Source organism: Clinocottus analis, unplaced genomic scaffold (genome assembly GCF_023055335.1).
Source record: "Clinocottus analis isolate CAN_PGR_092001 unplaced genomic scaffold, fCliAna1.0.p SCAF_6, whole genome shotgun sequence".
In the NCBI taxonomy this organism is placed as follows: domain Eukaryota; kingdom Metazoa; phylum Chordata; class Actinopteri; order Perciformes; family Cottidae; genus Clinocottus; species Clinocottus analis.
In genome coordinates this window covers 2,065,001-2,085,457 of record NW_027176218.1, presented here as the reverse complement: position 1 = coordinate 2,085,457, position 20,457 = coordinate 2,065,001, and the positions used below count along the sequence as shown (strand labels likewise).

At 46.6% G+C, this 20,457-nt stretch overlaps 2 protein-coding genes across 5 annotated transcripts in view; both read left to right on the top strand.

The window, feature by feature from the left end:
• The first annotated feature begins 476 nt into the window (after positions 1-476).
• tdrd12 (tudor domain containing 12) lies at positions 477-15,324 on the top strand. Of its 2 annotated transcripts, XM_068602471.1 has the most exons (35): positions 477-658; positions 825-875; positions 1,955-2,119; positions 2,263-2,399; positions 2,526-2,645; positions 2,775-2,830; positions 2,954-3,039; positions 3,306-3,468; positions 3,551-3,677; positions 3,778-3,843; positions 3,965-4,016; positions 4,130-4,266; positions 4,492-4,560; positions 4,668-4,742; positions 4,903-5,164; positions 5,788-5,973; positions 6,081-6,234; positions 6,317-6,444; positions 6,966-7,157; positions 7,248-7,376; positions 7,502-7,619; positions 7,962-8,101; positions 8,819-9,048; positions 9,209-9,290; positions 9,934-10,115; positions 10,992-11,199; positions 11,397-11,489; positions 11,623-11,795; positions 11,871-12,125; positions 12,492-12,547; positions 12,888-12,945; positions 13,149-13,262; positions 13,455-13,608; positions 13,712-13,778; positions 13,873-15,324. In XM_068602471.1, the coding sequence occupies exons 2-35, from the start codon at positions 852-854 to the stop codon at positions 13,938-13,940; spliced, it is 4,326 nt and encodes a 1,441-aa protein (XP_068458572.1). In that variant the 5' UTR covers positions 477-658; positions 825-851; the 3' UTR covers positions 13,941-15,324. The 2 variants fall into 2 exon arrangements, with proteins under 2 accessions (XP_068458572.1, XP_068458571.1); XM_068602470.1 differs by having other exon boundaries at positions 13,712-15,324.
• Positions 15,325-16,677: 1,353 nt separating this feature from the next.
• The window catches only part of ankrd27 (ankyrin repeat domain 27 (VPS9 domain)), a 13,888-nt gene continuing 10,108 nt past the window's right edge, over positions 16,678-20,457 (top strand). Inside the window, exons 1-4 of one of the 3 annotated variants that reach the window (XM_068602472.1) lie at positions 16,678-16,807; positions 18,584-18,705; positions 19,361-19,471; positions 19,887-20,201. In XM_068602472.1, the coding sequence (XP_068458573.1) occupies positions 18,604-18,705; positions 19,361-19,471; positions 19,887-20,201 (528 nt within the window). In that variant the 5' untranslated portion in view covers positions 16,678-16,807; positions 18,584-18,603. Of the gene's footprint in view, positions 16,808-18,568; positions 18,706-19,360; positions 19,472-19,886; positions 20,206-20,457 lie in introns of those variants that run through there. The other 2 variants (XM_068602473.1, XM_068602475.1) reach the window with 2 other exon arrangements.

The window sequence follows — 20,457 nt, the reverse complement described above, 5'->3', positions numbered from 1 at the left end:
GATGTAGTTGTACTTTACTTGAATATTTCTATTAAATACTACTTTTAAACTTTGACTCCAATACATCTCCGATGGAAATATTTTACTTTTTACTCCACTAAGTGTATTTACCACCTTTATTACCATCTGTATTGTTTGAAAAGGTCTTCAACTTTGGATTTCCTGTTGCAATAGGGTATAAAGTTGTGTATTTTGTACATTAGCTGTCACTATTTTTGATACAGCCTTCGCTTGATTTTTTTCTATCCAGTTTGTGCTGTGTCCTTTTATCCCTTCTTTATTAATAGTCGTTTTGCCTCTATTAAAATGAAGTTATTATACAAAGGAATTTAATTAAAATCCACAGACATAAATAAGGCATAAAGAAGGATAATAGTTTAATAAAAAAACATTTAATAAATAAAGGCCTTTTAGCACCGCCCCCTGGCCTCGTGACCAACTGGCGTCTCCATCGCTCCGCCCCTTTTGTCACCGACCTGTCACCGGTCAGGAGCTCAGAAGCGGGTAACGTTACTTTTTTCTTTCGGTTTAAATTACCTTAATATCAAACGGAAGGTTAACCACAAAACCTCGCTGAAACGGGACTGCCGCCAATTTCGGCTCCACCTCGGTAACTTTTGAATTGCTAGTTTCCAGTGAAATAAGCGTAACGACGCCGGTGAGTTGACGTAAATTGATGTTAGCTAACGTTAGCTCACGTGTCTAAGTGGACGTTACTAAAAGGCGCGGGACCAAATTGCCGTCTGCTTCCTAACTTAAATCTCATTTAAACTTTTTAGACATTTATTTTAGTTAGTCAGCTCACTAGTTGTGTTTCCTTTCAGTGTCGATTGAGGGAAGTCACACGCGCCATGTTGAAAATATCGATTTTGAAGGTAAGTGGTTCATTAACAGTTGATTAAGGTTAAGGGTTGATTAGTGCGCGTGCTGCAGTCAGCGCCGTAATGCCGGAAGTAGAATCGTTAGAGGCACGTGGTGCTTTCCTCCTGTTACTTTATTATTCAAAATACTTTTTAATGTCTCTGAGTTTATAAAATGCTGACCTTGAACGTTGCAGCACGAGGTTACAATTTTGAAAATAAAATAAAAAATATATATTATATATATTTAAAAAAATATGACAGAATAATGTGAAGCACAATATATAACAAGTAGGATAGAATGAGGACAATGCACAATATATAAAACATATAGGAGAATAATAAGAAAAATACATAATGTATATAAAAAAATAGAATACAGAAACAGCACAATATATATATATATATATATATATATATATATATATATATATATATATATATATATATATATATATATATATATAAGATAATGATAAGACATGTATAATGCATATAAAAAATAAAACAATAAGCGAATTGCATAATGTATGTTACAAATATAGAAGATATATACAACAAAATAGAATAGTATTAACGTAACTAAGCAAACAAAATAATCGTGCAAAGGTGTAGAAGCAAACCAACGACAGTGTAACGGTGTTATAGACGTTTCTTGACGAGGAAAAACAACCAAACATGGAGATGAAAGTCTTTCAATAAAATAATCTACTGCCATTGTTTTTGAGTCTGAGGAATTCTGTCATTTAATTGAAATAGATTGGATAATGATGTAAATCATGTTCTTTAGATGTTTCTGCCATATTAATCTCCGTTGATGCTGCAGTTGTTGTTTTATAAATATACATATTGAATATTAAAGTGTCCTAATTAAACATATTAGCCAATATGATATTCTCATTGAATCACCTCTAACATAATCAATGGATTGTTCATGTCTTCATTGGATCATCTCTTACATGATCAATGGATTGTTCATGTCTTTATTGGATCACCTTTAACGTGATCAATGGGTTGACACAATCTGTGTTTATCTGTCAGATGGGTCCCAGGTCTGGAGCCTCCTTTTATAACCTTCATTCTGGCCTCTGCAGGTCGAGAGTCCGTCCTGCCTTTGGGGTCGGGTTGTTCGGGGTCCCGGCGGTGACGCGGAGACCACAGACCAGTATGACAGACTGCTGGCTCAGATGAACCTCTTCTACCACGACCTCACCCGGGACCTGCGGGAGCTGAAGCCCACCTTGTTGGAGGAGGGACAGGTAACGCAGCGCCCGCAGTCCGCCGTCTCCCTTCGCGTCTCAACACACCTGATCCGGGTCTGGGGGGCCCGATCCTGATGCACTTTGATGGACCTGGATATGAACTGGTGTGTGCGTGTGTGTGTGTCTGCGTCTCCCCTCAGGTGTGCGTGGTGTACTGGTCGGCCATAAAGTCGTGGTGTCGGGCCGTGGTGGAGTCGGTCATCGTGGACTCGGTGTCCTGTCAGGCTCGCTGCTTCCTGGTGGACCAAGGAGAGCGACTCGTCGTCCCCTCGGACAAGTAAGACCAGAGCCGCGTCACTACGATCACAGACAATCAGTCGATTATGGTTTGCAGACCTCACGTCGGTGTGGCTGTGCCCTTTCTGATTTTTAACTGTTACGTTTGTCGTCTCGGTTCCACGAGGATCCGAATCGCCGTGCCGAGCTTCCTCAAGCTGCCCTTCGGGATGAGGAGGTTCCACCTGGTGGGAATCGAACCAATGACCCTGCGAGTGTCCTTCTACGAGGAGAAGCCGCGGCTCATGTGAGACGAACTAGTGATAGACTAGCTATATAGCTAATAGAATAGCTATATATATATATATATATATATATATATATATATATATATATATATATATCGTAAATCTAAATTTGTCCTTGTGCTCTATAGGCCGTCCACTCGGTGGGACAGCTCCGCTACTCTCTACCTGCACAACCTGCTACAAGGTTAGTGCAACATGCAGGAGGATGTAGACGGGACTTCCTTTGAGTCCTGGGCTGCCGATACCGATGTTAAAAACCTACTTGAGATCCTTAGTCGCTTTTTTAATGTTTGCTTCCTTCCACCAGCGTCGACTCAGACAGAGGCTGTGCTGCTCGACTCCGAGTCGGACTCCACCGCCATTGAGCTCTACCTGACCATGGGCAACGTCAAGGTGAACTCTGACCCCAGGGCGTAAACCTGAGTTTAACACGGAGCTTCATCCATGAGCTACTTTCAGTCCCTGCACACAAACAAGCATCTTCACCCTCATAATGTTGACAACATCCAGACTTTGTCTGCTCTTCTCTTGACTGGTGTATTTTTTTTTTTTAACAGTTATTGTATTTTGTTTCCTTTTGCTCGTTGTTATCAGCGCTGGTTTTGTCACACAGAGAAAAGAATCACCAGGATTCTGATGAATTTCTTTTCTTCTTCCAGATCTGTGTGAAAGACGACCTGGTGGCCAAGAAGTTTGCGTATTACAGCGGCTGTCTGGACGAGGTGGACCAAATACCCGTCATGCTGACCTCCAGCATCCTGACCCAAGGCGTCTGCTCGACCTCAAACAAGCCGACGGCACAAACGACCCAACCACCTCCCGGTAAAAGACACACCCATGTGACTGGTTGTATAGAAGTCTATGCTTCATGTGTTAAAGCTGCATTCTCTCTACTGACCACCAGGGGGAGACTCCTCTGGTTGTATGGAAGCCTATATAAGTGACTACCAGGTGATTGACAGGTCGAGACCAGCAGTTGCTTCAGTTGTCACAGAGGAGCAAAACGGCTCTGACGCTGCTGCTGCTGAAAAGTGAGGCCCAGAAGTTCACTGTTGCTCCTCTTTACTCACCTGACTCGTCTCTTCACTCACCTGACTCGTCTCCTCTTCACTCTCCTTCTCTCTCGCTCAGTGACTCGTCAGAGGAAACGGACTCGTCTCTGGCTGCAGCTCTGTCCAAAAGCCTCAGTCTGTTCAGGTGAGCGTGGACCTCCATCCCATACGAGCGTCTGATTGGCTGAGGGCCAACTGCACGTTTTCCCGTCTCATTTTGCTTCCGGCTGTTCGATACCGATGAAGCACTTTTTATCGCCGAGCAGGTTCATGAAGTTCTTGAATCCCGGCAGCAGCTCCGAGCAGGCGGATCCCACTGTGAGTCATGCAGACGCGTTTCCACCATTTTGTCTTTAGCCGGTACATCGACTGCTTGAGGTCGATTGTTGTTGTTGTTTGCATCTTTTTACCCGCTTGTTTCTGTGTCCCAGATGGGTCGGCATGAAGAGCTCCTAGACCACCGCCCCGAAGAGACGCCTGCGGCCTCCAGCAGCGACTCGGAGCAGGAAGTGTACGCTGCCTCGAGGCCCAGCGCGGCAGAATTAGAGAATGAGAATGAGTATAAACTGTGAAAATGACAAAATAACACACACAAAAATATAGACTTAAAAGCTATAATGTTTTTATATATATATATATATATATATATATATATATATATATATATATATATATATATATATATATATATATATATATATATTTATTATAGTAAATATATATATTATAGTAAATATATGACTAGTGAATTAACACTTTCTTCTCCTCGCTCTTTGGCTTTGATGTCTGTCAGCAGAACGAGTGGAGCTGAATCGGTCAGCGAGAGCGGTCTGGCTGAGCGTCTGGTGGAGCAAGAGAGCAGGTACACGACGCTCACATCGGTCACAGCGCGACTACGTAACAGTTTAGTGTGTGCATGCGCGTCTGAGCCGATCTTCTTCTCCTTCTTCTTGGTGTTTTGCGGTCCAGCAGTTCGAGTCCATCGGTGGACTCGGGTCCCGCAGAGAAGACACGGCGGACCAAAGAGGACTGGGCCTGTTCACGGTGAGCCGAGGGAGGATTCACGGTGACGCGTTGCTGAAAAACGGACCAGAAGCAAACTGGGGCAACGAGTCGCCGCGTTTGCTCCTTAGTGAATCCTTAGTGAATCCTTAGTTTTCTCTTTTTGAGTGTTAAAAACTGACTTCTGCGTCCCCCGATGCAGCCTGTTGGAGTGGCTGAACCCGACCATGGACCCGGAGCCCCTGAACCCGGACGCTGCCGACGCTGCGGTAGGTTTGAACACCCCACCCTCCGAGCTGCCACAGTGCATTCTGTGTTATTTACCCGTCTCGTGTGTCCTCCTCGACTGCCCTCAGGCCGCCCCCAATGATCCCAGTAGGAGTGGCGTTCTGGTGCACTCCGCCCTCCCAGTGGAGCCCTGCACCGGCCTGGACGACGCCCCCGTCACGGACGCTCTCCGCTGGGTAAACGTGCTCCCACTTTTCCTGTTTTTTTACTTTTACTCGAAAATGAGGAAGAGGCAAACGGATTGTTAAAGACTGAAAACCTTTTTAGTCACTTTCAAAATAGATTCAATGATAAAATCCTTTTTTTTTTTTTTATAGCTTCAGTCTCAAATTATGAAAAAATGCTGAACTTAAAAGACTGCAAATAAATGTGGTTGTACAGCTCTTTTTGTACCAAGACGCCTGTAGCCAGCAGCAAGAAAACCTTGAGAACGTAACGTTAAACTACAAGCTAGCTTCTAGCTACTGGTTTACTGCAGCGATTTTCAGCCACTGTGCTGTGAGAAAATGTCCAATTTCCCTAAATTGGTCCCAAAGAAATATTATTTAGTTGCCGCACATAATTTTCCATCGTCTGAGCCTGCAGTATAGTGGCAGGTCTAGTCATGAAATACTCATCAATTCCAGTAGGTAGGGCGATAAATACCGACTATAAATGATGTATTATGCTACAATGAGACAGTTAAAAGTCATGAAATTTGGTTTAAAATCATAGACATTTGGATAAAAGTCGTGGAACCCCATTGGTCAGAATGTGCTTGACCCCTGTCCGTATCTTAAACCAAGCGTCCCGCCTCCAGGTGCTGAGGAAGAAGCAGTACGGCGCTCTGTCTGCCGCCGACCGCTACGGCTGGCCGTCTGTGTCTCGGGGCTGCGACACCCTCATCGTGTCGCACGGCGCCGCTCAGCCTCTCAGCTACTTGGCTCCGCTGCTCACCCACATCCTGCTCAACTCCATCTTCGCCTCCCACTCCTCCAACGCCGGGGTGAGAGCTGCAGCGTCCATTTTAGATGTTTGTTTTGTTGCTCGAGAGAGGGCGCCGCTCCTTTTTTTAATTGTTGGTTCTCGTGCTTCCCGTTGTCTGCCGCTCAGCCCGTGGCGGTGCTGCTGTGTCCGGGCTGGGAGAAGGCCCAGGTGGTGTACGACCTGCTGGAGGAGACGAGAGCCGCCTCCCCCCTCCACCCGGCCATCGTGCTGCTGGGCGTCGGCAAAGACGAGGCCAAGGCCGTCAGGATCCCCAAAAACTGTGAGCACGGAGCGCCTCGGTCTGCTAGTGATCTCAAAATCCCCATGATGCATTGCTTCGACCGTCTCTGTGTCTGGAGCAGGCCTGCTGCTGGTGACCACGCCCTTCAGTCTGGTGCGGCTGCTGTCGTGCCACTGCTTCCTGTTCCTGCGCCTCTTCCACCTCGTGCTGGACGAGGCCGACCGGCTCTTCGCTCTCGCTCCGGACCAGGTGACCGTCTGCTCGTCCGGCCGGACCGTCCGGCTCCCGAGCTCCCAGAACCCTCGTGCTGCGTTCACACCAAAAGCGTTGCGAATTTTCGAAAACCCTTTTTTTTTTCTCTCTTGAGTTTACTCGCTCGACTTTGTGGTAAATTCATTTGCTTTTTTGCGGCGCGCAGCGTTTCCGTGGCTTTACTCACGTGAAATCTACTCGCACAAAGAATTTGCAACGCTTTTGCTGGGAACGCAGCGAAATAATGGTTAAATAATGACTAAATGAAGGTTAAATATAAGGTTAGATGATGATAATGACTACTAGCACGTCGTTTGCGTTTTCGCAACCTCGAGTGTCTCTGCATTGACTTTAATAATTTAATATTTAATAATTTGCAACTCTTTTGCTGTGAACGTAGCGCAGATCCTCTAAACTTTTCCACCTATTTTTATGATTCATTTTGACCCATTTCTCTCTTTTTGATGTGAAACTTTTCTCCGTGTTTCTCTATCAAATGATGACCGTCCTCCTGGTAGATGGACACCATCTTGCAGCATTTCCAGAAGGTGACCTCCAGCGAGGAGAACGCTTCCTGTCCTCAGCAGCTGGTCGCCGTGGCCAAAAGATGGACCAGTCGCATGGAGGGTTTGGTAGCCAATCACATGTCGTGCCCTTGCATCGTCATCGCCGTCCCGGAGGAAGCCGCTCTCTACGGCAATGTCCAGCAGGTCGGTTCCCCCGCGAATCCCTTGGACAGCTTTTGAGTGGCCGCGGCTCCGCCTCCGGTCTCCAGCGGCTCTGTTTTTGTCTCCCCGCAGATCATCCTCATGACTCTGGAGAGCAGCAAGTTCCCGGTCATGTTGGGCGCGTTGGATTTCAACCCCGACGTCGGCCAGAAGACTCTGATCGTAGCCAACTCCGCTGCGGAGGTGGAAGACGTGTTCAAGGTGAGTCCAGAAGACTACTTCTCCTCGAGAAGACGACTCGGTTAAGTCGAGCCGGCTTGCGGCGTTGTCGGCAAGGGTTGCTTAAAAAACAACAACAACGTCCTCATCCTTTTCCCCGCCTTCAGGCCGTGAGCAACAAATCCGCATTCTGCCTCAAGACCCACGAGGGGTTAACGCACCAGTTTGACTTCGTCATGCAGCAGTGGAGGAAAGACATCGGCCCCGGCACGCACGTCATTCTGGGTAAGCAAACGCAGTGACGCACGAACCTGTTCTATTGGTCACCGGTTACTTCCTGTCTCACACATTCAGCTAATGAAAAGCATTACAGGGTTTCTTAACGCTCATAGAAAACCTGGAGAAGTCCTTGAAAAAAACAAAAGTTATAATTAAACTCATAGAAATGTGGCTAAAAGTGATGGAAATCCATTAGTCACAATGTGCATGAACCCTGATTAGAGAGCGTATCGCTACATCTTGTAATTCCACCCTGTTTGAACTTGATTTTGGAGATGAGAGATCATCATCCAGTGTTCTCTGACTCTCCTCCTGTGACCTTTCCTCCTCCCTGCGTTTGACCTCCAGTGACCTCCAGCGAGTGCCTGAAGTGTCTGGGCGTCAGAGACGCGTCCTGCGTCGTCCACCACGGCTTCCCCTCGTCCCCGAAGCAGTTCGGCGTGCGGCTCTCCTGCCTGGCCGACGGCTTCAGGAACCTCGCCCACAGAGTGAGAGACGCGTCTTCTGTTCCTTTCTTCTCAAGTTACACATGACCTCACATTACATTACTGTAATTACTCTGACATCACTGTGCATTACTGGACCACAAAACCATAAGAAATTAATATAATGTAATTAGAAATTACTGCGTAACAGCATAACAACCAACTACACAAACAATCAGACAAGGACAGAAAAACTGAATATAAATCATCCTAAATTGAACATAAATCGAACATAAATTATCATAAATCAAACAAATCATCATAAATCAAATATGAATCCTTATAAGCTGAACATAAACCATCATAAATCGAATATAAATGATCATAAATTTAGCATAAATCATCACAGATTTAACAGAAATCATCATTAATTCAACAAATCATGATAAATCAAACAGAAATCATCATAAATTTAACAAATTATCATAAATCAAACATAGATCATCGTAAATCATATAACCACATGACAATCTATAACAATTGTATTTGTTTCATTCTTGCTACTATTTTATTTTCAGTTCATACAGCCGTCAAAACCATTAAATCATAATAAACGTAAATATTTCGGACCATCTTCAGAGTCACTTGGGCTGCAAAGCCTCTTCGTATGGTTTCATACTTGTATTCATAAAAAGGTTCCACACGGACGAAACCCCGTCTTCTATTCCTGAGACAAGATGGCCGAAACGTCACGTTCTGTGTTCTCCCCACCTCCCGGAGGTTTCCCCCGAGGACCCGGCGGGTCGCCGCCCGCGTCCCTCCAGGTCGGTGCTGCTGATCTCGGAGAGGAACGCCAGCCACGTGGTCGGGGTTCTGCGCTACCTGGAGAGAACCGACGCCCCGCTGCCCCCCGAGCTGCTGTCCTTCGCCCGCGGCGTCCACGAGGCCCGCGAGGACCACAAGACCACCCGGCCGCTCTGCAGCTACCTCAAGAGCTTCGGAGTCTGCAGGTCAGGGGATCGACACCCGGCGAGCGATCCACTGACTCTTCTGTCGGAACGTTTCTCTGGCTGTTAATTTAACGTATAAACCAACACGAGGAGGCACTCGTCCGTCCTCCTGTTGTTCTGGTTGAATCCCCAACATGTCCTCCCGTGTGTTCCTCTGCAGAGACGGCGGTGTGTGTCCAGACCGTCACAGGTTCCTACCCCAGCTGGACCGGTCGGTGCTTCCGGCCTCAGGAGTCATAGAAGTGAGGATCTTTGTCTCTCTTTGGTTTTCAGTGTTTCACAGTTGAACAGAACGTCCTCAGGTCCCGTCTCTCTATATGAAGATGTCCTAACGCTGCGTCCTCAGGTCCTTCCTCTCTAGGTGAAGACGTCCTAACGCTGCGTCCTCAGGTCCTTCCTCTCTAGGTGAAGACGTACTAAACGCTGCGTCCTCAGGTCCTTCCTCTCTAGGTGAAGACGTAGTAAACGCTGCGTCCTCAGGTCCTTCCTCTCTAGGTGAAGACGTACTAAACGCTGCGTCCTCAGGTCCTTCCTCTCTACATGAAGACGTACTAAACGCTGCGTCCTCAGGTCCTTCCTCTCTACCTGAAGACGTACTAAACGCTGCGTCCTCAGGTCCTTCCTCTCTAGGTGAAGACGTACTAAACGCTGCGTCCTCAGGTCCTTCCTCTCTAGGTGAAGACGTACTAAACGCTGCGTCCTCAGGTCCTTCCTCTCTAGGTGAAGACGTACTAAACGCTGTGTCCTCAGGTCCTTCCTCTCTACGTGAAGACGTACTAAACGCTGTGTCCTCAGGTCCTTCCTCTCTAGGTGAAGACGTACTAAACGCTGCGTCCTCAGGTCCTTCCTCTCTAGGTGAAGACGTACTAAACGCTGCGTCCTCAGGTCCTTCCTCTCTACGTGAAGACGGCGTCAGTGTTCTGCGGCCGCCTCGTCCAGAAGGAGGACGGAGGCTTCCGCGGCATGGCGGCCGAGATGGAGGCGCACTACGCCAACGGGAAGCTGGGAGCCGGCGAGGTGCTGCAGGGAGGCCTCTACGCCGTGCAGGAGGACGAGGGCTTCCACAGGTCTGACACGCGATGGCTGTTTGTTCAATCCCGTCCTCAGTGGGTTAGATGGTTGCTGCAGCAGAGTAACCAGCAGGTCTTGAGGCTGCTGGTTAGTGATCCTGGTTACCAGCTGGTTACAAGCTGGTTAGTGATCTTGGTTACCAGGATGTTTTCAGATTTAATTTTCCGATGTTTGTCCCATCTGCTGCTCGGCGCTTTGTCCTGTCCACCATTTATTTTAATAAACCCTTTATTCAACCCTTAATTTATTCTATTATTTGGCCTTTATTTTGTCTATTATTTACCCTTTATTTATTCCTTTTTATATATTTTATTTAGTCTTTTATTTTCGCCTTTATGTAACCCTCTATTTAGCCTTTATTTTGTCTTTTATTCGTTTTATTTAACCCTTTATTTATTTTGTTTAACCCTTTATTTCGCCTTTATTTAACCTTTTAATTATAGTTAATTTAACCCTTTATTTAATCATTTATTTAAGTAGGGTTAAACGTAGCGGACGTTCATTCACATGGAAGAATCTCGCTCTCCAGCTTGTGTGGTTAGTTTTTGATATAAATTGTTGACATGAATCTCTCTACCCTCTACACATGCACGCTGTGCTCCTCTACATATGTTTCTGTGCTCCTCTACATATGTATCTGTGCTCCTCTGCATATGTATCTGTGCTCCTCTACATATGTATCTGTGCTCCTCTGCATATGTATCTGTGCTCCTCTACATATGTATCTCTGCTCCTCTACATATGTATCTCTGCTCCTCTACATATGTATCTCTGCTCCTCTACATATGTTTCTGTGCTCCTCTACATATGTTTCTGTGCTCCTCTACATATGTATCTGTGCTCCTCTACACATGCGCTGCTCCCCGCTGCAGGGTGAAGGTCCTGTCCGTCCCCGACCGAGGCGACCGGCTGTTTTTCAGCGCCTCAGTTCGGTTCATCGACGTGGGAAAGGAGGCGGAGGTCAAATCCCATCAGATCCTGCAGCTCCCGGAGCGGTTCCATGCGCTGCCCGGCCAGGCCGTGGAGATCGTCGTCTGCCGGGTCCGACCGGTCGACGGAGAGACCGACTGGCACCCCAAGGTGATGCCCTCTGTTTGTTTACTGCTGGCTGCCACATAAACATGTTGATGCCCACTAGCGGTGACCTGCCGACCCGGTTCAAGTGAGGAAATGACCTCAAAACAGCTCACAAACGCACGAAGACGAATCTCTGAGTGACCGAGCAACATTTACTGTGAGACCGGTCACGTGACTGGACACTTGTTGCGGCCTCGCAGGTCACCAGAGCGATCAACCAGAGGATCCGAGGCCTGCAGCACCGAGCCAGAGCGGTGTTCAGTCTGGACAACACGGTGTTCGTTGACCCCATGGTGAGTTCTGCTCCTCGCTCGGTCATCACTGGAGCTCTTGCCTCAACTCTGAAACACTCGTCTCACGCATCGCTCAGGAGGGAACAGTCTTCATCACTAAATTATCATGATTATTATTATTATTTGTCCCCAGGTCCGTTTGACGCAGCTTCCCGGCATGAAGACGGTGATCAACGAGTACAGCGTGCAGTCGGAGATCCTGAACACCGGGATGGGAGTGAGCAACCAGCAGCACCTGGACCTGCTGAGGTCGCTGTGCCGGGAGCACGAGGCCGGAGGCCGGCAGGAGGCCGGCCACGCCTCCGAGTAAGGAAACGCTGCACGGTCCCGGCAGTGGTGCCGAGCGGTGTGTGAACGGAGCGGCGCTCTTGTCGTCCGCAGGTCGCCGGACGGGCCGGCGTCTTTGGAGGTGCGGATCAAAGCGGAGGTGGAGGTCCTGACCGACGCCGTCAGAGCCGCCGAGGTCGGCTGGCTCGCCGACCTTCCTCTCCTGGAGCCGTGTGAGCCGCTCGGTCCGGTGACGCCACCGGCAGCCAGACTGCACCCGGTTCCAGCGTGTGGTCAGAACCCCCTGCAGCCCCGCGCACACAGAAATGCCCACACGGCTGATCCGGAGTCAGCCGAGCCGCTCACGAGGTGAATCTTCATGCTGAAATAAACAAGGCGGCCATTAGTTGGGCTTCAGATCTTTAGGGTTAGATCAGAAGTTGAATCTGAAGTTGTCATGTGTAACTAGCGCGTTAGCCAGCGATCTTAGCTGCCTTTAGCATGGCGCTAGCTAGCTTGCATTCTTCACTAAAAGCATCAGTGGTGACGTGCGAGTCGTGTTGCAGTTGAAGAGCAACGTCAACATTTTTAAATGAGCGGTTTAGTCACAGAAAACAATCATCACACGCGGATATGAAAAGATATCATCTTGTTAGCTACGTGTCCCTCAGTGGGATTCAGATGTTTTCATGTAGGAATGAACCAAAGCTTTTTTATTTTTATTCTGATGCACAGAATCGGAGACGAAGGAGGAGTTCTCCCAGCTGCTCATCTCGACCCCGAGGGAAAAGGTCAAAATAAATAATAATAATAATGCATTTTATTTTTAACGCACTTTTCTTTCAATTTGAGGCACACATTGTTTCTTTAAGGGATTCATCCATCTTCATCTTTAAGGGATTAATTTGATTCTTAACGCACTTTTCTTTCAAAAGAATCTCAGTGCCACAGAGCCAGTATACAGTAAAACAAATGAAAACAAAGGTTAAAAGGTTTTTAGGGCCGGTCCTAAAAGAAAGTAAAGACGGCCACACAGAGGCATGGCGGTGCACGTTGACGGTGTAGATCCTAGAACATGAATAAGAAACCTGTGAACCGGATCACACGTCACCGTGACCTTTCTGTGTTCAGGTGATGATCGGAGCAACAGCCGGCACAACGAGACGGACTGCGACGAGTCCACAAAAAGGTACCGAGTGGATCTGAGAAGAAAAGCTCGACAAAGTCTAAGAAGTTTAATCAGACGGAGTCTGTGATTCTAATCCACGTGATCTCGGGCCGCTAGTTTCAGTTCAGAATTTTGTAAATGATTACATTCTAATACGCTGACTTTTTCCCTGTCCGAGACACGCCTCCTTTTTAGATCTTAACCGCCGGTGCATCTGTTCCCAGTTTCCACCCTCTGGTCCGTTGGTACCAGACGCCCGACTCGGTCGTCGTGACGGTGAAGCTGAGGAACCCGGAGAGCCAGCGCTGTGATTTCTACGCCGACCGAGTCGTGTACAGGTCCGTCAGCAGGTTCTGTTCCATCTTCCCCAGGGAGAGAATGTAGCTTTAACACATGAAGCACAGACTTCTATACAACCAGAGGAGTCGCCCCCTGGTGGTCAGGAGAGAGAATGCAGCTTTAACACATGAAGCGGACCCTGAAGTGGCCTCCTGGTTAACTCTCTCTCTCTCCTGCCCCCTGGTGTTCAGTGGCAGAGTGGCCGGTCGGACCTACAGAGCCGACCTGCTGCTTCACGGCAACGTCGCTGCCGACCGCTGCTGCTGGGAGATGAAGTCCAACGAGCCGGTCCTCCAACTGGTCAAACAGCAGCCGGGAGACTGGGTGAGACTCCTCAGGAACAAGGTACTGGACCCGGAAACTGGATCAGAACAGAATCGATGTGAAGCGCCGGGAGATTCATTTAAATGCGGGTCCATTTCACTCGAGTGTATTTCTTTTCCTCCAGAGTATTTTCGTGAGTTACGACACGGAGCACATCGAAGAGGACGAGGACGAGGACCGAACCCCGAACGGTAAAGAGACGCAACCTCCTAAACATGTGACGGTACCGTTGTTTGCGATGTCTGCCCGTGCAGCGCTGTAACGTGTCAGTGGTTCGGTCTTCAGGGCTGCACTTCGTGGAGGACCCGGGGATGGACAACTCCTACGTGATCTCAGAGAGCGACAGCGACTGAAGTGTACGGCTCTCAAGCTTTTCACTCGTTGTGTTGGCGACCTTTGACCCCTTTGATCTCGCAATAGAAACGTCTGCTTTGTCAAATTTTAGGTTTATTTTTCTGTTCAGAATTTACTAATATTTCCACAATATTCCACATCATGGCTGTCTGTAAAGTAGGAAGTAGGAGTGTCACGATTTTATTGGATTTACTTTTTTAGACATTTCTTTTTTTTCCTCCGCTATCTTGTCTTAATTTGCGGAAATCAACAAACGGATCATCGGTCTGACGGCTGTTTATATTTTCAAATTGTTCTTTTAAAAGATACGTGGCGCCATTTTGTTTTGATTCCACACTTTGTTAATTAATTAATGAATGAATGTAAATCCTCATGCAGATTCTTTGGGAATCAGCCACCATAAGCGGCGTCTAGCATCATTTAATATTATGTGTAAGGCAACACCAGACATTCTAAATATAAGTATTATGCGACAGCCATAACCATATAACACATGGATACAAGTGTACTGAGTCGTTGTGTATTAAATACCAGATTGTTCTGTTGACCAGAGTATCTGATCCGGCTGTTTGAGTCCTTTAGAGCGTCATCACTTTGACTTCTTTCACCCGTTCATCAGGAATGAACCACAAGAGGGAGCCGCAAGATGGCCGCCGGGTTCTGAGTTATAATTAGTTTTATTAATTTGATGGCAGAATAACCGAGTAGAAAAGTGTAATCCTGCCTCCCACCGTCGCTTCCCGATCAGAATGTAAACCGTGACACTCCCACTTCCCCGTGATTTTCAGCCCAAAAAATATTCTCCCTTTAGACTTTTTAATTTCTGGTTCCGCACATCTTGTACATTTTTTTTTTTTTTTTTCTTGCTGGCCATCAGGTTGAGACTTACTGCGTCGAGTTTTAAGAACACGTGATTCTCTTTCTCTCCTTTTTGTACGAATAAAAGCTGTGAAAGGGTCTTTATAGAAATCAATGAAGATGATAATCGAGCACGAGCACAAGGGGCCTGGGTTCAAAGCCCGGTTCTTCTGTGGAGTACGTACGTTCTCCCTGTGTCAGCGTGGGTTCCCTCCGGGTTCTCTGGTTCCCTCCAGTTCCTCTGGTTCTCCCCCCTCCTCCTTATTCTCTGGTTCTCCGCACAGTCCAAAGACATGCAGCGCAGGTTAATTGCCCGTAGGTGTGAATGTTCTGTCTCTAAGATAAACTGCTGACCTGTCCGGGTCCTAGTCCTGGTTCTAGTTCAGGTTCTAGTACCCAACAGGTGGAACCCTAAATTCAGATCATAAAGTGCTAAATCACCATTTTAATGCTGCAAAGTTGTTTTTTTGTCTCATCTCTCAGATCAGTTTCATACTTTTTGTCCAACAGCTACAAAGGATTTGATTGACACTATATATATATATATATATATATATATATATATATATATATATATATATATATATATATATATATATATATAATTAAAAAGAAATGTGTGTGGGTGTATTTTTTATCTCAGAAAATACTCTGTTTCAATCCATATTTGTTGGCAATATAAAGCCTTTTGAGAAACATAAATAAACAGCTCCATAAATTACTGAACTATTTTCAATCCAGAGCTTTCTGTTGAAAGACACAACGTTATATTCTCTTTGGAACCGTCTCTATCGGAGTTAAGTATTAAGTCATTTTTTTAAACATTTAAATAAATATTATATTATTGTTTGATAAGTAAAGTACTATAGATCTGTTCTGGGGTGCCAGGTTGGGATAAATCCGTCGTAGGTGAATATTCTTTGAGATTGTAAATAAAGCAATAATGATACAGACAGCTTTGAGTTTAATTTAATTTTTTGTTTTTTGGCAAAGTGTGACGCGTTTTGAACGCAGATGTACGTTGCCGCTTGTTTCTGAGTCAGGATGAAGCCGTTACTCGCCTCCCACTCAACAAAGGGATTACTTAAATGATTGATAATCATTAAATGTCAGGAATCCAATTCAGAGAATCTTCTTTGACCTTCGGGTGCGTTTCATTTGCTCACCCTCATCAGCTTCTTGAAATAAAAATGTTATTGTTCAGTCTAACGAGTCGCTTCAGAAAGTTCTTCAGAAACATTCCTGCTTTCCCAATGTTTAATAAAGTTTAAATTATTGGATTGAAGTGTAAATATTATGTTCTAATGTTTAAATATTTTATACACTTTTGATTTGTTTCTATCAAAGTATTTTATAAGCTTTTGATTTTAACTACGTATTTACATTTACTGCTAAATATGTGATGTTCATCTAGTTTAAATTATTCACACAACATATGAACTAACACATTAACACAACATGTTAGATAGTTTAACTTTTGTAATTTTCCTTATTCATGAAATAATGTATCCCATAATAATTAAGAAAGTAATTAGTCTCAATAGTGTTCGTAAGCATCTCAAAATAAGGAAAAACTCAAAAAATGTCATTTTGTTGAGAGTTGCTCTTATTTTGAAAAATTACTTTGAAAACGATTTTACCTTGAAAGAAAATTTTTTCGAGAATGATTATTTCATTTTGAATAAGCTCTGATTTCAAAACACGAATTATTAAAAAGATACTAATTATTTTAAGACAATTCTTATTTTAAGATACTACTTCCCATGGTCACGTGATCTTTTTGTTTTTCTTCTCCGGTCTCGCCAGCGGAAATGCCCTTCCAGAGTAAAAGCGACCTCCCTTTTTTTCACGGCTTTGTTTTACGTGTTTCCTGTCTGGTGTCTGGCAACCCGGAGACCAAAAGGCTGCGGTCCTCCTGCCGCTGGTGAGCCAGCTGATCCCCGTCAACAGGCTCCTGACACGCGGCCATGCCCGAGCCCGGATGACCCCGGTTCCTCGCTGCTAACAGGTAACACACACACGCACACACACGTACTAACCCCTGGATTAGTTTCTAGTCGACCCCGTTTAAGGGGTAAGAATCTAACGTCACACCTGCTAGCTGCGGGTCGCGTTCACGGCCAGTGTGTTCAAACGACGTCAGCTAGCAGGCTAATTGTTCTAACTTCCGGGTCCCCGGTTCCGATGGGGACTTCACGTTAGAAGCCGAACATCTACACGTGCTGTCCGCAAGTCGGTCAGCTGCTCGGACGAGCGGAACGTCACCTGGGACGTGTCACCTGAGACCCTTTTTGGAAACAGGTGTTCAAACAGCTCGCAAAGCCCCCGAGCGACCGAAACGTCCCAACCAGTCTCCAGTCAAAAAAAGATGAATTTAAGGTCCAGCGAACGGGACCACTGGAAAGTAAAATACCCATTTTAAACATGGTCGGAACTCGCTATGAACACAATTAGTTACGATTGAAACTATCTTGAATCTGGTTTGCCTCTACTTTAATTTATTGCACAGTTAATGGAGAGAGTGAGCGGATTATAGACACTAAAAACAGATATTACGTCAGATTAAATTCAATATGAAGCTAACTAATTTAGCCGAGTGTATCAGAAGAGCCCATCAACGTATCGGAGGGATGTTGTTCGCGTGCTGCTGTTGTGTCGAACAAAGAAACTTTAAAGTGGGTGATTTTTAAATGGAGTTTGGTTAGACAAAGGGAATCCGCCGCCTTCTTGTCATGCATGTGCTGCGCCAAGGATGCTCTGGTTTTATAATATCTTAACGTGCGTTATTACGTGCACTGGAACATGCTGCAAAGTGTTTGTCTCTTCGTCTTCTTCTGTTTCTTCTTCGTCTTCTTCTGTTTCTTCTTCTTCTGTTTCTTTTACTTCTTCAGGTACTACAGAACTGTTTGGGACGCCTTTTAATTTTGCTTATTCATGCACACACCAACACCTGCACGCAGACCAACACACACATGCATACACGCGCGCACGATCACACACACACACACACACACACACACACACAGCATTACATGCACACAAACCAACACACACACACTAATCTAAATAACGAACTATAGATGAAGTGTGTGTGTGTGTGTGTGTGTGTGTGTGTGTGTGTGTGTGTGTGTGTGTGTGTGTGTGTTGTGGAAGCGGTTCCTCTGTTCACACAGTTTAAGCTTCGGGCTCTCAGAAAAACATTCCTCCACGCTGAACGCACCGCGAGCTTAGAGAGGTCACGAGGGCCATGAGGGGGACTGGTTCTCAAGGGGTCTGAACTGGGAACCAGTGGCAGGTTCCTCGTCTCGTTCCCCGGCTCGAGGCCGGCGGCAGCGGACCGGCCACACGCGCTTCCTGCCTCCTGACGTGGAAACTCTGAGGAGAAATTAATCACAACTGTGAAATGACTTGAAAGAGACTTTTTGTTTGTCTCAGCGGATGATTCAATAACGTGGTTAAATATTGTTTTGGCGCTCATAAATCTGGAGCCCTGAAGGCATCACGAGATCAGTTAGATGTTGTTTGTCTTCGACAACAACAACGAGCTCCCGTGAGCGTCATACTTTATCCATTAATGTGCATCTTCATCTTCCTCTGAGGAGAAAGCTCCACTTTTGTGCTTGAGAACCAAAACGTCAAAAAAAGTTTGATATTTTATTTATTGAATCTTTTTTCATACTAAACATCTCCTATGTCACTTTGCTTGCATCGTCTGGGGATGAATAAAGTACATCCATCCTTCCTTTCTTCCTTCCTTCCTTCTAATCAGAAGCTTCCTCTGCAGGATCCAGACCGCAGCTCCTGATGGCGGTTTATGACGAGAACATTCTGAAGAACCGGTTCTACGCGGCGCTGGAGAACCAGAGACCCGACCTCTGCAGTCGCGTGGCGGAGCTGCACGGCATTGTGAGTCTGCTGGGGGAGTGGGGGGGGGGGGTAGGGGGTGAGTGAGAGAGTGAGTGTGAGTGAGTGAGTGAGAGGGTCAGGAGACCCAGTGTCTGAACAACAAGATCGTTTTAGAAAAAAATGGCTGCCTGGAAGGCAAATTTTATTTGTCTTCTCGAGTCGAGGCTCAACCGCAGAACTGAACCTGGTAGATCCTCTGAGTGGAGACTTTCCCAGTCAAACCAGTTCATGGACCAGCAGACCAGTCTGGTTTCAGACTAGCAGACCGGATCACACTCCTCACTGGTTTCGATGTGACGAAGGGAAAGTCCATTATTTAGCTTTCAGACCACTTCCTGTCTTGTGATTCCACGTGTGTGTGTGTGTGTGTGTGTGTGAGTGTGTGTGTGTGAGTGTGTGAGAGAGAGATGTTTCTAAAAAAAAAAGTCAACAAATATGGATTGAAGCAGAATATTCTGAGATAAAACATTTAATCTATTTTTGATTTGTTCAATAGTTTTGGACTTCACACACACACACACACACACACACACGCACACGCACAGTTGGTATGATAGCAACCTCTACCCAGCATGCAGTTCTGCGGTGTAACAGTAAATAGAGTCCCCCTCTCACCACTGTACATAACACACACGTGTGTTCTGACCGCCTGCAGGTTCTGGTGCCGTGCTGCGGGAGTCTGACCCTCAGCAGCTACTCGGACTCTCAGTTCGACAGCTACGTCCTGCAGCCGACGGAGGACGGCTACCAAACTGTGGACGGAAAGGTTGGTCCTGAGAAACGCCCCCTGGTGGTCAGGAGAGAGAATGCAGCTTTAACACATGAAGCATAGACTTCTATACAACCAGAGGAGTCGCGTCCTGCAGCTTTAACAAAGCTTTTGCTTGAGCTTTACGCTCTAAAGTCCAGTTTCGATTCGGTTGAAAAATAGACGCCCCGATATCTATTTTTCTTGTTTGTTCTGTTTTAGAATCTTGTGACTTTCTGAAAACAAGATGCTCCAGTTTGCTTTTCCAAAAGCGTTGATAAGCACAAGCCGTCAATATTCAGTTCTGATTGCGAAGACGTCCCATGACAACCAGTCATCTATCACCACAAACACAAACACACACACACACACACACACACTCTGCAGTTTATTCTGACACAATCTGGCGTTGGTTCTTTGCTGCGTGTTGCAGGAGGTCCGGATCCAGGACCGGCGGGTCCTGCTGGGCTCCGGCTTCCCGGCTCCCTCCTCGGTGCCCATCCTGTTCGAGGAGACCTTCTACAACGACCGCGAGCAGAGCTTCAGCATCCTGTGCATCGCACGGCCCTTGGAGGCGGAGCCGGCCCCGGCCGAGTCCGAGTCTGGCCCGCCGGCGCCGTACAGCCTGAGGAGCCTGGAGGACGTCCGGGCCTTCCTGGGCCGCCACGGGCAGAAGCTGGACAAGTTCATCCTGGGCTTCGGCCAGGCCTTCAGAGAGCAGGAGAGGAAGGGGCTACGACACCACATCGTAGGTGGTCTTCCTCTTTCCTCCTGCACTTCCTGTCTTCTTCTTTCCTTCTGCCACTTCCTGTCTTCCTCTTTCCTTCTGCCACTTCCTGTTTTCTTCTTTCCTTCTGCCACTTCCTGTCTTCCTCTTTCCTCCTGCACTTCCTGTCTTCCTCTTTCCTTCTGCCACTTCCTGTCTTCTTCTTTCCTTCTGCCACTTCCTGTCTTCCTCTTTCCTCCTGCCATTTCCTGTTCCTGTCTTCCTCTTTCCTTCTGCC